At 40.1% G+C, this 16,777-nt stretch overlaps 1 protein-coding gene across 3 annotated transcripts; it reads right to left on the bottom strand.

The window, feature by feature from the left end:
• Positions 1 to 3,933: 3,933 nt before the first annotated feature.
• Positions 3,934 to 12,390, bottom strand: LOC135634066 (uncharacterized). Of its 3 annotated transcripts, XM_065144233.1 has the most exons (16): positions 12,149 to 12,390; positions 11,927 to 12,055; positions 11,725 to 11,822; positions 11,534 to 11,634; positions 11,368 to 11,446; positions 11,118 to 11,178; positions 10,544 to 10,590; positions 10,331 to 10,423; positions 10,075 to 10,165; positions 7,994 to 8,042; positions 6,989 to 7,105; positions 6,759 to 6,906; positions 6,024 to 6,116; positions 5,883 to 5,951; positions 4,343 to 4,385; positions 3,934 to 4,248 (listed from the first exon to the last, which is right to left on the bottom strand). In XM_065144233.1, exons 2-16 carry the CDS (start codon positions 11,982 to 11,984, stop codon positions 4,148 to 4,150), a joined length of 1,248 nt encoding a protein of 415 aa, XP_065000305.1. In that variant the 5' UTR covers positions 11,985 to 12,055; positions 12,149 to 12,390; the 3' UTR covers positions 3,934 to 4,147. The 3 variants fall into 3 exon arrangements, with proteins under 3 accessions (XP_065000305.1, XP_065000304.1, XP_065000306.1); XM_065144232.1 differs by having other exon boundaries at positions 11,927 to 12,285; XM_065144234.1 differs by lacking the exons at positions 3,934 to 4,248; positions 12,149 to 12,390 and having other exon boundaries at positions 4,357 to 4,459; positions 11,927 to 12,135.
• Between the last annotated feature and the right edge of the window lie 4,387 nt (positions 12,391 to 16,777).

The following is a 16,777-nucleotide window of genomic DNA, read 5'->3' on the forward strand; positions in this document are numbered from 1 at the left end:
TGGAGAGCGCTGAGGCCGCTGCGGGGGCTTTTATAGGCGAAGCCCTGCGTGAGATTGGAAGTGCGGGGACTGCCGAGGCCGCATCAGAGCGTGTAGACACCGGGTGCGACACCGTGGGCCCCGCGGTCGCGTCGGGATTCGGACACCGCCCCGACACGCGGGCCCTGGCGCGGACGAGCCTCAGGCCAGCAACCTGTCGCGGTCCACCTCGACACCGGCACACGTGTCGCCCCGGGGCGGGCCAGGGCGGGCGGAGCTCGACAGCAACCTCCGGCCGGCGGGCGTGGCAACCCAGCTCCGCCGCCGGGGCCACGTGGCGCCATGTCGGGCGTGTGCCCCGACCGCGACCGCGACCGCAGCTGCTGCTCCTTTGCAAGACGTCTCCGGTTCCTTGCCGGGATCGAAGAGGGTGGCCATGTCCGCCTCCTCCCCGTCTCCTCTCTCACCCATGGTTTTGGATATCCGTAGCGGCATTATTGTAAGCACTTGGAGGGCAGGAGCAGCAGTAGCTTTAGAGTGCACGTATGTCGTATGATGCAGCGGCTGGATAAAGCCGGCACTGAAACATATTTTGTCCCTGGAAGCAATGAGCACCTCAATTGGCTGGTTGAGACTTTGGATTCCAATCTGCCATTGTTTTATGAGCCAGCATGTGAGGGCTCGATCATTAGGCCACCAAAGCCTTTGGGGGTACTGTTGTTGCATGGATCACAAAAGATACGGCTGCCTTCATTGTTGTCAGGCTTTTGTGGATACTGAGTCCCATGTCATTTCAAACCTTGGATCTCATGACACAAGAAATTAGCATGTTGGTGGCCCTTTCACGGACGCTGCTATTGTCTATTTACCTGCTTGTGCTTGTGTTCATGACTGTGATCAGATCCGTGCATGGATGGAGATCCACAGAGGAGGAGGACCTTCCGAGCTTTCGTTGGGTCTTCTTCGACTTCTCTTTTCATCGACTCGCTTAGCCACCTTCATTTATTCCCTCAACGATGGTAGTCGATGGATGACATTTTAGTGCGCATGCGCGAAGGAGGGCGACCTTTCAACAACATATACCCATCACGGAACCGCTGCGTTCGAGCCACTTGTCGCCACGCTCGCCAAGCAAACTCCTTGTGAGGCGTCGTCGTCGTCATTAAGTGCGCCGTCACGCAACCTGAAGCAGCACGGAGGACCGCCGTCGACGGCATGCAGATGAAGTGTTCGCCTTAATGACCGTCAATTTGTTGCTCTTGTAGAACGAGAGAATCCGATTTGTTGGTGCATGACAAGAGTAGCGCTCTACGTCGGCAAGGCAGGCCGACAAGTCTCTCTCTTTAGCCAAAGTGTTCTCGGAGCTTGGATTCCACACCAGCGGCTGGAATGATGTCATCGCGGATGTCGACACAGACTATTCACCGAGAGCATCTCGGCATAACCGAGTTTTGAGCTCCCAAATCTCCATGGAATCCCACAGAAAAAGTTTATTCGACGGCTACTCCGTGGTGCTCTTGATCGAGTTCCCAAGACCATGTGCACCGTTCGAGAACTAGGATTAGAATCTGTCTATGTTGTCTAGAACTGTAGCTCAACAACTGTGCCTCTTTCATGCCCCATCCCCACCCTGTGGCTACTGCATGCGGAGGTCCATGTATCCGTCAATCACCATTAATGCGACCTCCAATCCATGGCTTGAACACCAGGATTTACGTGCCAAACAGCAATTGTTTAATGATTTGCCGTCAGGTGAGGGTCCGACCAGCCCTTCAGTTGTCTCCCCAGGTGCTGACCACCACACTCACGGGCTCGCCACTGTCCTCGGCCACAAGCTGAGCCTCTCACTCTGCGTGTGTGTGTGTGTGTGATGACATATCGCAGTGGCTGCCGGCTGCCGGCTATAGCAGCGGAATCCTTAAAGTGAGAGCCCAAGGAACGGCCTTTTCCAGACCAAAGCGAAGTTGCTGCATCATAGTTTCAGATCGTGTGAACCCTTCTCTCTGTCGTTGTTCTTCGTCTCCGGAGATGGAACTTACTGTTCTTCACGAGTTCCGCGCTGCAAGCTCGTCTGCCAATGCATTTATCTCATGGCACGCATCGAGAGACTGTGGAGTGTGAGCTGGGGGCACAGCATCTCACCTCACCTTTCGCTTTCCCCCGAGACATTCTTGGCTTCGCCAGCAGGAAGCTTCATCTCTCCTTCGCAAAGCGAGGGACAAGTTTGACTCTCGTCACTCTGCGTTAGTTAATGCTCAACCTGCGACTGAGGTCGAGAGGTTGAGGTTTGACCTCATGGAGTGGTGTTGACGGTAAAAGAAAGAGGAAAACTATCGGATGCACTCCCGGCGTGCTTCTCAAGTGAGTCAGTGCTGTTGGTGCAGTGGCCAACATGGTGGAGGATGGCACGTAAATTAGTCTGTCTGTAACCTGCGACTGACTCGTGATGATGACAGTCATTGGGAAGTGGAGGTCAGTGTTGTCCATGCATGGTAAAAAAGAAGCTCGTATAATGCATCCGAAGCTACGCCACGGTCAAAGAAACAAGTCTCATCACCATTTGCGCTTAACGCTGCCACTGTTACTGTTGCGTGAGTGACGAGACTTGCATGTCTTTTTACCTTTCGGGTGGCAGTCATCTCCCAAAAGGGTGAGACAAGGAGACGGAAGGGCTCGCCTTGTGCTTGCCGATGGTCCAGCGCAGCGGCTGAGACGTGCAGTGGGAAGTGGGAAGTGGGAGTGGGAGAGACAAGTGGGCAGGAAAAAAGCTGATTGGATTGTTCGTCGTCGTCTGAGTTCAGCAGTCCCCACCATCCCAATGGATAAGCCTTGGTCCTCGTCTTTCGCAGTTCACGGGGAGCAAAGCTGCGAGACTGTGGCACCTCGGCGGCCACGGCCTAAAGTCAGCCATGTGGTGTCCGAGGTCCGAGTCGGGACCCGATGGGGGATGGTGGTGGGGGGACTTGTGCTGTGACAGAAATGGTCGAGTGCCAAGAACAGGCAAAGGGGTTGTTGGCCCGAGTTAAGTGCTCGACGTGGCGATCGACATGGATCATGCGACGGTCATAGCAGAGGCAGACAGATCGAGTGGCCCTTCGTGCTGGAAAGCTTTTACATGAGCATCACTTGAGGTCAATACCATTTCTCTCTCTCTCTCTCTCTCTCGATTGCTAAGCAAGTTAAAAGACTGAGATGGAGACAGGAAAATTATTAGGGTTCACCCACCCAGTTTCACTTTGTTTTGTGTTAGTGAAGCCTAACTAGATTCCTCCCTCTAAAAAGACCTATCTATATATATATATATAAAAGATCAAAAAAGATGAGGAAGCAACCTTTGGCCACTTTGTGGGGTATATTATTTCGATAGAACATGGTTTCCTCGGTCTTCAATCAGCATACAATAATGTAAACTTCATAGGACGACACATGCCATGACGACACTAGCCGCATAGTGTTGGAGCTACCAGTGAAAAATCCCATCCGATTGGTCTGTGATTGATGTTTTTGGCCTATCTATCTGATGTCGATCAATAAATTAAGTTGTTGTTGGAACATTGGACGATCCTAATCGTACATCGAGCTTTTAAGTTATTCATGTGATGAAGCCCATCAAAGAAGTGGAGTTCGATTAAAACTTCTGATGGCATTGTTTACCTTCGTTTGATGCTGCTACTTTGGATTTCTGTCAAACGCTAGTTGATTTCAACCATGATATATGATTACAAATGCAAATTATTATTATTTAGCCTCTTTTTCTCTTAATTAAAAAAGCTCACATCAATATAGCATAAAGTGTTTAACATTCAAACCATATTCATCAGTGTCTTTTGAGGACCTATTTCATCTGAATCCACTTTGAAATCTCAGGTATGGATCACAAGCGTCTTGGATTAATAAGAATTCTAAGTAGATCCAACCCACCACCGTCACCGCCACTACAACACCAGCAAAAAATAAGCTAATTAAAATTGTCATTTATATGGTCAATAGTTGCGTGTTGATACAACAAAACATATATAACCCAATAAACCACCAGTCCAATAATATATAAGCTGCAGGAAGTTGCAGCTTTGCTCTCTTCGAGACACTAATAAAGAAAAATCTAACAAAAGCATAACTGTGTACATCAAACAAGGTGGGAATAATTAGGAAAAACTGGGAAAACAAATTAAAGGATGATTTCGTCTTGAAAGCTAACGTTGAGGGTTTTATTCGGCAGGACAATACTGTTAACCACCACAACTTCATCTTCAACTGCAACAGCTTCTCCTAAAATTCCAAAATAAAAAAAAAAAGATGGTAAGTGAGCAGCATGTCAAAGGAGTAATGACATTAACGACAGAATAGGAACAGGAAAAGCTACCGAGGATAGTGATTCCAAGTTTAGCGTTGTAGTCTCCCTCGGCCTGAGATGCATGCTCGAATTGTAAGGGAACTCAGAAAGTTCATCGGCATCTCATATACAGAGAGTGTCAACATGCTGAGCAAAGTTAATAAGAAGTTGCTTTATTAAAACAGCTACTTTGCAACCCTGTTTGTTGTTTTTGACTCGTGTTCCTCACACTACTAATGAGGACTAAGTTTTGTACCAACTAAACCAGGCAAAATAATAGCTGGATATATGGACAATGTTAAATATCTGCAGGTATTTCCAGAAGGCATTGGCGATATTAAACACCATAGTATATGAGCATTAGCAGACAACTTCTCGGATGTTCAAGTCTGACAGTGCTGTTAAGCCTCACTGGCTTGGACAGGTTAAACGCAAGTTTAAAATATCAACAGTACTTGCGTGTTTGGTGGCGAAGGCAAATAATTTTGATTGACAAAAGCAGCAATGGAACAAACTACAGGAAACAAGTTGATGCGGTTAATAACATTATTATGTTTTGATGGGAAGGATGAACATGAAGATATACCAGTTAGTGGTAATAATTAAAAAGAAATATTATTGTTTTTCAACTTGATGAGACATTTGTAGCAGTCCATGTCCTCTACAAACTCCAGCTAATAATAATAATTATTGACAACAAAATCATCCAAGCGTTTTGGGGCAAAATTTGGTCCATAGAAGGAAGAATTGTAATACTTTTCTCACAAGGAATTTGAATCAGTATTCTGTTCATTAAGTGTAACTTCCTGAATCCTTCTTGTCATTTTGAAACCATATTAAGACTCAAACTTCATGTGGCACTTGTTCAAAGGGATGGAAGTAGGTGTGAAACGATAAAATAGTTGTGTGAAGTACTAGAAGAACCCAAAAATAAGCTTTAAATAAGGGGAAAAAGGTTGGTTCTTCAGAATTGCTAGGCAAGTGTGTGAATGAAAAAGATTGTTGGTCCTGAATATAATCTCATCTAATTTTTATGAGAAAAAATCAATCTCACTCCAGTATCATGAAATAGCATAAGCCTAAGAAAATTCATGTTAATTTTTTTAGTCGATACTTCCAAGATATAGAATTGTTAAAGACAATATGAACCTAAAATTATGACTCATTTAGTATGATCTCCCCTGCCTCATCTTACAATTCTAGATGAAAAAGATTGTCTCCAGTGAGTTGACTAATAAATAACCTCACTATAGTCCAAACTAATTTATGAGAAGTTGAGAACTAGTCATGCGTCATGCAGCCTATATATGTGTGTGTGTGTGTGTGTGTGTGTGTGTCTGTATACATACATATATAACCTGACAAGGGTCTGGATCCTTGAAAAAAGAAATTCCTCAAGTAATTGGAGATCATATATCTCATGATAAGATATTTAGTTGTTCATGTCCAAAAAATTAGCCTTCAAAATCAATTGCTAACCAAACAATGTGGAGCAATTATGAAATGTCAGCTTGTACTCCTGAAAAGGTAAGGACCAATAAAAGGCCAGTAAAAAGAGAATGAAGCTTGCCTGTACTCGTGACCATTTCCCTATAGATGATTTCCACCCAACAATAGAATGTATAACAACAGCATTTTCCTGTAAAGAAAGAAATCACATGAATATTTGGGTGCAAGTATTCCTACAATTCCAATACAATTCAGTACAGACCTTAATTTCAACATCATCCAATATGATGCAACTGATGAGCCTCACACCAGCTCCAATACGAGCATTTGCAGATATGGAGACATTAGGACCAATCTGTTCCATGAAAATATGAAGGTACCCTATCAACTAAAATACAGAGGTCCACTTGTAAAAAACAGTCCTGTCATATAACTAAGATTTGGTATTTTTCATATACTTGTCTTATTCTTTCAGTTCTTCAAAGATGAAATAAGCAGTCCTGTCGTATGTAGTTGGCATGCTTACATTACATAGAATAACAGCCATAGATTGATAAAATGCATATAGAAGAATCAAGTAACGGTCAACTTTTATATTTAAATTACTCCAAGATCTAAGTGTTCATATTCAACTTATCTCTAGTTTGGGATGTTGAATGATTTTCAGAACCACAAAGTTCACACCATCGATGCTATTTTAATATAAAATTCTACCTTTTCTGGTGATAATATGTTTGATCAGACATACAGAGTTGTCCTTAAAGATCCTTCTTGTCTCTATTCCATTAAAAGGCTCATAAAATTTCCATCCTTGTCTATTTGAGATCATATAGATACCTATTATTAATAAATGGGACCAAACTAAAAACAATAATATCTTTATTTATAATAATAAATACCTATTGTAGGTCAAAACATCATAAAGTTTAAATAATAGCATATTGGTGGAGGATCCTGGAGAAGTAATGTTAGGTTGTAACAAGATGAGAAAGAGGACCTTTGCAGTTGGATGTACTTTGGCTGATGGATGTATAAAAACATCACCAATAATGGTGGCACTTTTAGTGCCATCACCGGAAGCTAGAAGATGTGGAGTGGTATAGCGATATTGGGCCAGATACAAGGCAGAACATTTTATAGATATCCTGAAACAACAGAAATGCAGAGATTGCAAAAAATAAACAATTTTGAAACAAAATAAACTTTCTCATGCTAACATTTTCTCACCCTGGGGTCTTGATCTGTTCCCAGAAGTCAAGTGTCTCATATGTATACAGTTGCTTCTTTCCAGCAAGAGGAGACAATATATCCTGATCCAGCCTAACATAGTCGACAGGAAGTGCTCTGCTTAAGACAAATGTCAACATATTGAGATAATCACTTCTGAAGAAGCCTGAAAGAGGGCTTATGCTGCCATAATTCCCCAAAAAATTATACATATGATAAAAGAACCCTTAGAGGTAAAGAAAACTACCCAGATTTGGATGGCTATGAGCTGCAAAGCAAAGCCACATAATTGTTCTAATAATCAGGTGAATAAGATAAGTCAAGACAGGAATTTTAAATGTTAATGTAGACAAATAACTAAATGTCTCACATCAAGCTAAGTTGCCTTGATGAAAAAAAAAAAACTAAAACTTCCATGATTTCAGTTCTGATCATCATATGACAAACTGTTGCACAAAAACTGATTGTCATAATTTAGTGCGAGTTGTAAGAATGCCTTGGCAGTCCTAAGCAACAACTCTTTAAAAGGCCTATTTAGAAAAATAGGCATACAGCACAGACCTAGAAACAACTGGTTGCCTACACATACAGCCATATTTGTATTATTATTGTGCATTAATACGTGTCAATGGTTGGTAAGCTACAAGAAAACATAAGTCACAGTCCTCCCATAGTAAAATTTCTGCATCAAACATATTAAATACAGCTAGTCTTCTTAAGTTTTACATTGACCATAACTCTGACCATGATCCTCAGACTTGTTAGGTTTTCATTTGTGTCTTTTTTTGGGTGCTTTGCTGGATGATGCCTGCTAATATACTACAATAACAAACCATAAATTTTATGTAGTATTTTCCTCTTGTTTTCTGTATTTCTTTCATAAACTCTATGAATATCTTGGATGCCTTTTTCCATTCACCAAAAAGTATTATTAAATGTCAAAGTAAACGAAGGCATTTAATATGCAAAATGAAATTAAAAGTTTAAAATTTAGCGTAATCATACTTAGTTGCTGATTGAAGAGCTTCAAAACTGTTCATACGGCGCATGTTAGCTGAAAAAAGGTAGCAGCAAACAAGAATTAAGCCTTCTTTTTAAAAGAAAAACGTAGACAAAAAAAACACAATATAAACATTATATAAATCATAAGAAAAGGTAAAATTGAGACATTCTTATCCATTAAACAGTCCAAAATTATAAAATATCAGAAATGCCAAAAAAAATCAATTTATTGATTGCAGAAGCATCGTACAACTTCCACAGTCCCAGGAAAATATTTTCATTTGACTACGAAAAGGATGATACGTAGAATATATATATATATATATATTAGTTGTATCAAATGCTGGTCCTTTGGACTTATCATAATAACTTTACAGTCTTCTATAGCAGCACATTTATCACATAGAGTTAATCTAACCAGTATCACTTGTCTGTCACAATGTTACCAACATAATGTCCACATTTAATTACTTATAGTTCAGAGCATGGTTTGCAGTACCGGTCCGTACCGCCCGATACGGGCGGTACGTACCGGTCCGACAGACTTTCGGTACACGGACCATATGTTACCGTTCCGATACTGTAGTAGTACTGTAGAACTGCTACAGTGCTCGGCACGCCTGAATATACCGCTCGGTACACCTGGGTGTACCGAGCGGTATACCGTACCGTACCGGTACCGAGCCCAGATCGAAACTCCGGTACGGAACGGTATTGCGAACCTTGGTTCAGAGACTTGAATTTGTTTGATCATTTGATAACTTTAACAACAAAACCCCAAATTCCTTGTTAAATTTCCTTACCTATACAAAAAAAACGATCTCCAAGGTATCCACTATGATTTTGCATTTAAAAAAAAATCATCGTTTTTTCTTTATTTATTATAGATAGTTTAGCATTTCTTAGAATTTATACAACATATTTTTGCCAAATCCAGCTTTACTGCCCCGAACTTCTATCGGAGAAAAACAGTTGAAATACAACAGAATAATCACATGCATATGGCAATTATGTGTAATTATCTTGGGCTATGCCTTAAACTACAAAAAAAAAAAACTGTTGTAAGTTTCTTGATAGCATTTGTTACATCGGTATTAGCAAATTATGCAATGACATATCAAGCAAGCTTTCCAAAGGTTCATAAGTTGACATAACATTCTGCTGAGTGTCTAAAGGGAGGTTAGGCCCAACTAAGATATCCACTTGATGAAACAAAAGCTTGAAACAACATAGAGTTTACATAGATGATAATAAAAATACTACAAAAGCCCTCTACAAGCATAACCAACTCAAATTGAAAATCTCGTGTACAACATAAATGAAAGGAGCTCATGTAGCTAAAGCACTTTCAAGTTTTGAATTTCCATGTCTTGGCTAAGTATAACGCTTCTTTCCCCATGAGTTAACCAACTGAGACCAGATTGATTCCAGGCTACTCAAGTCTATCTGAGATCTTCTCAAAATAAATGGTTAGAATAGTTACTACTTACTAAGACTATAAAACCACATTAAGCCTCTCAGCTCTTTCATATGGGATATGGTCACAAGGAAAACAATTTTAATTAAAGGAACATATTGATCAAGTAGTGATGTTATTTACAAGAACAACTAACTTTCACCCTTTGGATAAGTTTTCCCATGTAGGAGAACCAATGATTTGAGCTCATCATGCTAAATTACTCTGTTATATTTTTTCTAGTGTATTCATACCTCTATCTGATCATCATTTTGTATCTTCTCTTTTTTAACCGCCACCAATGGCAATAGAAAAGGAAATCCAATGGCAAAAGGAATCATTTTTTAGACACTAATTGAAATTCCATCATGCAGTAGACTACCAAACATATACTCTATGCTCAAATAACTTATATTTGCTTTTACATTACAATTAGATATTATTTCTAAAACATAAGAAAGCACTGCACAAAGGAGAATCATCAGAGCAAATTATCCAAAAAAAATCCAATCTCAAGATAATAAATTATCATTGATTAATAGAAAGATATATATATTAGTGCAAGATTCATGTTAACACTGTGATCTAACTATGATAAAAGATACAAACATCAAAAGCTGAAATCTACCTGTGTCTTTCCTTTGTGTAAAGACACCTTGGATGGCAGTAAAAATCTCTGGTGTAAATATATACACACCACAGTTGATACGGTCACTCACCTACAATGTTGATTTTATTTATAGCCATCATCACCAACTTGTTAGAATGATATGCAACATTCAGAGATTGTATCATTAAATAAAAACCAGCATGCATCAAACATTAGACTAACATATAATTGAGAGAAAAAGAAAAAGAAAAAGAAAAAGAAACCGCATACTCACAAAAGTCTCTGGTTTCTCAGTATAGTGGAGCAATTCATTTGTGACAGGGTCTGCGACCAATTCACCAAACTGATTGGCAGATTCAGCAGATACCTATAGAGAACAAAAACAGAAAGCAATCAGAAAAAGTGAACATTCTAGAATGACGTACCAATAACAAAACAATACCACATAAAGAAAATGATTAGAATAATAACGAGAGTTTTTCGACACCTTGATTACTAATAATGTTCCAAGCCCACCATATCTTTTATGAGCCTCTGCATGCACAAAGAGACTTCAAACCAGTATACAAGAGGACAACAACTAGTAACAATCAAGAGATATGTACTTATCGAAATCATTTGGTGTTGGAAAGAAATTCTCTTCTTTTTTTTTCCGACATGATAGCAAGTAAAGAGAGTATCTCGCAAAATTAATGTTTTTATCATTAAACCATGGACTCAAAGGTCAAGCAGATGTCCATACTTATTTGAAGTGTAGCATAAACAAGATAAGGTAGCTTCAAAACATTAAGCAATTGTGAGGTGTGAGCTCTGACCTATAAGCCACATAAAGATAAGGGGCTTCTCAAAAACTTAATTATGAATATGATGCAAAAACAACAGAACTTCAACTTTGAAGAATAGCCAACGGTAATGTGTGTGTGTGAGAGAGAAAGCGATAGAGAACTAATTGACAACTAAGTATACATAATATGTACCATCCCAGATAATGAATGGTATAAGTAACAAGATGTTGGCAACGACAACATAAATCATTAGAAAGAGCTACATCAAAGGATTACCAAGCATATCTGGCAGTGGGAAGCTCGAGCAAACATCACAGTTCAGAAGAACTATATGGGACTGCAAACAAAAAGAAACAGGTAAAGTAGAAGCACCGGAAGGGCCACAATGAGAACTAGTTGATGATATTACTGAATTCCTTGGTTTTGAATATGGAAATAAGGCACCAAAAGAAACGAGCAAAGATCTTCAATCATATAGTAAATAGCTTCAGATATCTAAATGAATAGTCAAGAAAATATGTCACACCGGGTCATCCTCCATTATATAATCCTTAAAGTTGTATAGCCCTCCCGCCGAGCCATGTGGCTTATCCTCCCGCAGATACCTAAAAGAAATTCAAAAAGCCAAAAAGATTCGATCAAGCAAGCCTCCCGTATTTTAAGAATTCATGTGGGTATCAAGAAATAAGTACCGAACAGGGATTCTGAGCTCATTGGAGATGGCCGATACGTATAGCGCAAACTCCCTTTCCTCGTAAAATCCAATAAGATATACTTGCACCAAATTGGGGATCTACATTACAGATCAACAAGAAGAGAAGAAATTGTTCAGCATTTGTGAATGCGCAGGATCCGGAGTAGCAAAATCAGCAACGAGACACACTATTCTGCAGGCCAATATCGGGTGATGGACCATCGGCTGACCAGCCAAGGGGAACAACGGCTTCGGAACGTTCAAAGAAAGAGGCCGGAAGCGAGTTCCTGCAACGTGTATCGGCTGTTCAGCCACAAATCCTCAAAAATTCATCCATCCAAGAACCCCAAACATTCGAGGGGAGAAAGGACACAGATCTAATAGATCGCACCTTTCGTGGGTCCGCCGACCATGATCACCGCCACCACCCTCTCCTCCGAGCTCCCCATGTCACCCTAATTCCCGGATCCGGAGCAACTCAGGGAACCGTCAAGCGATCATCAGATGCGCCGAAGAAACCCTAAATATGTGGCAATCTGGACTTGGAACAACAGAGATGGGGAGAGAAGAAAAGGAAGCGGAGGAGGAGGAGAAAGAGAAGGGAGGTGGTGACCGGTGCGTTGAGTGATCCAAGAAAACGCAGGACTCGCGTTTTCCTTGATCGAGGACAGGAAAACGAGATCGATGCAGCGCGAACGTGACGACGTGCTTCGTGTCTTCGTCGCCCTCCGTCCACTCTTGGAGTTATCTTGTACGCCGAGGAGTGAGACTGTAACGGTACGGATGCGGGTGACCCGACTCCTCGGTCTCTCTCTCTCGAACTGCGTGAAGCGTTGATGAAGTGCGTTGGTAACGGTTTGGGTTTGGGTTTGCGTTCGGGCGTGAAAGATGGTTCAATTAATTAAATACCTGTGGGAGATTGGGTCTCAGAAAGAAAATATATGTTTATATATTTATATTTCTATTTGTTATTCCGTTGACGTGGTTAATTAGAGAGTCGTACGTCTTAACCCATTCCGAAGGCGCAAGTTCATCATGGAAAACCACGAGACGATTCTGGGTGGTAGTTGGAGTGGGCAAAGGTTCGGCTAAGGTGATCTCGAGGCGTCGCGACGTGGATTCTGCACTTGATCATGGGGGGCAGGTTTTCCTCGACGTTCTGGAGTCGAGTCGAGGTGCGCCCCTGGCTCCACCTAGGCTCATGCACACGGGATCGACGTTGTGGAAGTTTTTAACTTAGACCCCTCTAATAGTAAAATTAATAATAGAATAGGAATAATAGAAACTTTCATCCCTTTTTATATTATAGGGATCGGTTTTTATACATGAGTAACCGGTGCAAGAAGATTGATGACTTCTCCTCTGAGTCTGTAGTCCTTTAGGGACTCATTTACGTCAATGGTCGATTATATTTTTTTACGATGCATCGTAAGTGAGAGTCCACCGCAAAGAGCGCCTTTTGTCATGAATGACTTTTACATGAGATAAACGGATGGTGATTGCTTGCGTCGGGCAACCAGGAAAGGGGGAGATAAGCCTCGTCGCTAGGGATTAATGCTCCTTGCAAATAGAAGATAAAACAAAAAAAGAGGGGGAGACATGCCTCGTTGTAAGGGATTAATGCTCCCTACAATCGGGCATGTGACCTTTCCCGAAATTGCGATCGGTAGGGGGGTGGTGGGTTGCTTCCCTAACGCTTGCCATAGAAAAGAGGCGACACGTGGACCCTTCTACCCTCACCATTGCCTAGGTGGGCGCATGTTGTTGGGTGAGTTAGTAGGTCAAAACTAACGTCACGTTATTCCTTATTATTTGTCGCCCCCGGAAGGTGTGCTTCGAGGCTCCGACAAGGGGGTTCAACACACGCTGTTCGATTATTTTGCACTGTCGAGGTCGTCGGAATCGAATTCATTGATTCCTCCACTTTGGATGTATCCCATTTGGTGTGCCTGAAGGGATAAGTCATGGGTCGAGTTTTCCAACTTGCCTGTGCGCTTGTTTGTCGCTGCCGTGAGGGGCCTTGGTCCTTGTCGTAGCGGCCTTGACGTTCGTCGTTGTAATCAAATCTTTTATTTATGAATTGATTTTTACTTTCTTATTTGCTATTATAATTTAAGAAATAGCTATTAAGCATTCCAAATATAGTGATATAATATTTGTTAGTATATTAAATGAAAATTAATATTATATAAATATAAAAATTTTAAAAAAGTTTTTCTTAAATAGACGGTTCACCTCCTCCTATTTGTGGTCGTTCCTCACCAAGCCGAATAGTAGAAGAAATGAGGAGTTGTAACTTATTGAGGAGAGGTAGGTCTTTTTACTTTTCTTGAAAAATAAAAGTTTTGTTGATTCCTTTCAATGTTGAAATTTTATTTTTAGGATTAAAATATTTTGTATAAAGTTCAAAAATATTTATTGATCCTTTAAATGTTAAATTTTTTACTATTAGATTAAAATATATTATCTAAAATTTTTTGATATTTTTTTTTTATCCCTTTTAAGGTTTAAAATTTTATTGTTTGATTAGATTATGATGAAATTATTCATATCATATGTATTGAATGTATGATTTCTAATTTTTATTGAATTATGAATATTATTTGCTTGTATTAAAGTTTATATTTTAATCTTATCTTTTAATATATTTTTAATATATTATTATTAATGAATATATATTGTACAATTTAATATTGATGAAATTAGATAGAAATTAAGTTTAAACAGCTCACAGGCCAGGCCTAACTCGTAGGTTAGGCCACAACCCATTAGTTAGACTCAGTCAGCAAACTAGGCTCAACCCGTAGGTTAAGCCCTAGCCTGCAGGCTAGCTCAGCCCAGCCCAATATGGGTGATCACATGCAACGTACATAACCAAGAGCCAAGAGCTAGCCTAGTATGGTGTTGTGTTTGCATATGATTAGTATATGGGTTGGCCCAACCTAACCCAGTATTATGCATGGCTTTGAGCTCAAACATTGATCGAATCAAATAAGATTTGATCGGTTAGATCGATTTAGGATGATTTCAAATTGGTTTGACTTATTCAAGTCTCTGTTTAACTTAAATTAGATCTAATATAATCTAATCTAATATAATCTAATTTATACCAAGACTAGGGTGGTTTCATACCAATTAAATGAGGATTAGAAATCAGGTCAATTGAGTTCTAATTAAATCGAGTTCAATTGGATCGATGAAACTAAGGTTCAAGTCAATTGTGGGCTAATCGGTAACATTTGATATTAATGATATTTGAATGAAATATTTGAATATGTCATTTTATCCTAACATATACACGATCAATATGAGATGATGTTATTTTTAGATCAATTAAATAAAGATTAAATATCGGTTCAATTAGATTCCAATTAAATCAAGTTCAATTGGATCGATTAAACTATAGTTCAAATCAATTAAAGATTAATTGGTAGTATTTGACATTAATGATATTTGAAAGAAATATTTGAATGTGTTATTTTATCCCGATGATCAGTATAAGATAATGTTATTTTCAAACCAATTAAATGTGGATTAGAGATCAATTCAGTTGGATTCTAGTTAAATATAGTTAATCATTAGCATTTCATATTAATAATATTTAAAAGAAATGCTTAAATATATCATTTTATCCAAATATAGACATATAGATGATATTATTTTCCTACGGAGGGCAAGTATGACGATTCCTTTCAAGGATTAGCTTGTCATCAAATGTGGTGGTTAGACGATTCCTCCATATATTGGGAGGAACGTGTTCCCACTTTGGCAGGTGAGTGACATTACTCTATCCACTATTGAGAGTGCGATATAGGTTTATCTCTATCTACTATTGGGAGAACACAAACTTATCCTATAAGATAAAGTCTCTTCATCTGTTGTTGGGTGTGTACTCCAGTATTTGATATATGCCAAAGGGATGATTAATTTTTAATCATATATTCAGTTTTAGTTGACTTATACGAGTTTCTACTCAACGTTGCTAATTTTTTTTTGTTTTTTATTTTTAGAGGAATCACCCACTGACACTAGACTATATTCAAGTAGAGAGCAGACTTTTTCCTATTGCTAGGTAGAGCCACTTGGATATTTCTTCGAATTAACATCACTATGTTCTTCGATAAATACTTTTGACTTATATTTTAACGAATAAATGAATTAAAATAAATATTTACAAGTTATGAATAAAATGATGTTTATTTATTTGGTTCTAAATGTACTTATAGAAAGATACGATCCTATAAAAAAAATCTAGGATGTTATAACAATGGGTCTTCTTTTTGTCGTAGCATGCTTCAGGGCTCCATCATAAAGGGTCTTCTCCCCATTGTAGCGGGCTTAAGATTCTACTATAGTAGGATAGGGGCTTCACAGTAATGGGCCTTTCTGTCGTAGTGGGCTTCAGGTCTCCATTGACTAGGGAGTCAGTATGACTTATCCCATCCCAAAGGGGCAAGTTCGTCTTGGAGAACCACATGGCAGTTCTGGGTGGTAGTTAGAATGGAGGAATGTATGGCTGAGGCAATCACGAGGCACTGATTGTCCATCTGAGATGGATTCTACACTTACCGTGAGGGTCTAGATTTCCTCAGGGTTTTGGAGTCGAGCCAAGGTGTGCCCTAGCTCTACCAGGCTTCTGCATAAGTGGTCGGCATGGGGGGAGTTCCCAACTCGATCCTTTTGATGATAAAATAAATAGTGGAATAAGAATAATAAATTTTTTTAATCCTTTTTCAGGTTCTGGAGATCGACTTTTATACTTTGAATGATCGGTGGCGGGAGGTTGATGGCTTCTCCCCCTGAATTCATGATTCTTCGAAGGCTCATTTATATTGACGACCGGTTAATACATTTCTATGTGATGCATCAACGAGGGGCGGCTACACGGGCGCTGTTTGCCACGGCTGGCGTCTGCACGAGATATACGGATGACGATTACTTGCATTGAGCAATCGAGAAGATGTTCCTTCGTCGTTCTGCATGGTTTTATGTAGCTCGGGAGACGGTTGAGTCTTGTAGTGTCCAAGAAGAGGTTACATGTAAGCATACGCCCTAAAGGTACTGGTGATCGCCTCAGCATCAAAGAGGGTGCAGTGGAAGTACTAATAGGGTGGAGGAAACAAGCGTCTCCTCCGATAAAAATGGCGGGTCTCAGGCATCCAAACCATGCCTCCTCACTGAGAAGCTCCACTGCATCACGGAAGAGTATGTTTCGTCTCAGCCGAGAGTGTGAGCTCCACCC

The sequence above is a fragment of the Musa acuminata genome, chromosome BXJ3-3 (genome assembly GCF_036884655.1).
Source record: "Musa acuminata AAA Group cultivar baxijiao chromosome BXJ3-3, Cavendish_Baxijiao_AAA, whole genome shotgun sequence".
NCBI lineage: Eukaryota > Viridiplantae > Streptophyta > Magnoliopsida > Zingiberales > Musaceae > Musa > Musa acuminata.

What these genes read in the sequence shown, in the direction of transcription:
- LOC135634066 (XM_065144233.1), bottom strand. Translation starts at nt 11,984, where the DNA reads ATGGGGAGCTCGGAGGAGAGGGTGGTGGCGGTGATCATGGTCGGCGGA. An exon ending in TACACAAAGGAAAGACACAG is followed by an intron (nt 8,043 to 10,074) that starts GTAGATTTCAGC and finishes ACCTTTTTTCAG; the next exon opens with CTAACATGCGCCGTATGAAC. An exon ending in GAACAGATCAAGACCCCAGG is followed by an intron (nt 6,907 to 6,988) that starts GTGAGAAAATGT and finishes CTGTTGTTTCAG; the next exon opens with GATATCTATAAAATGTTCTG.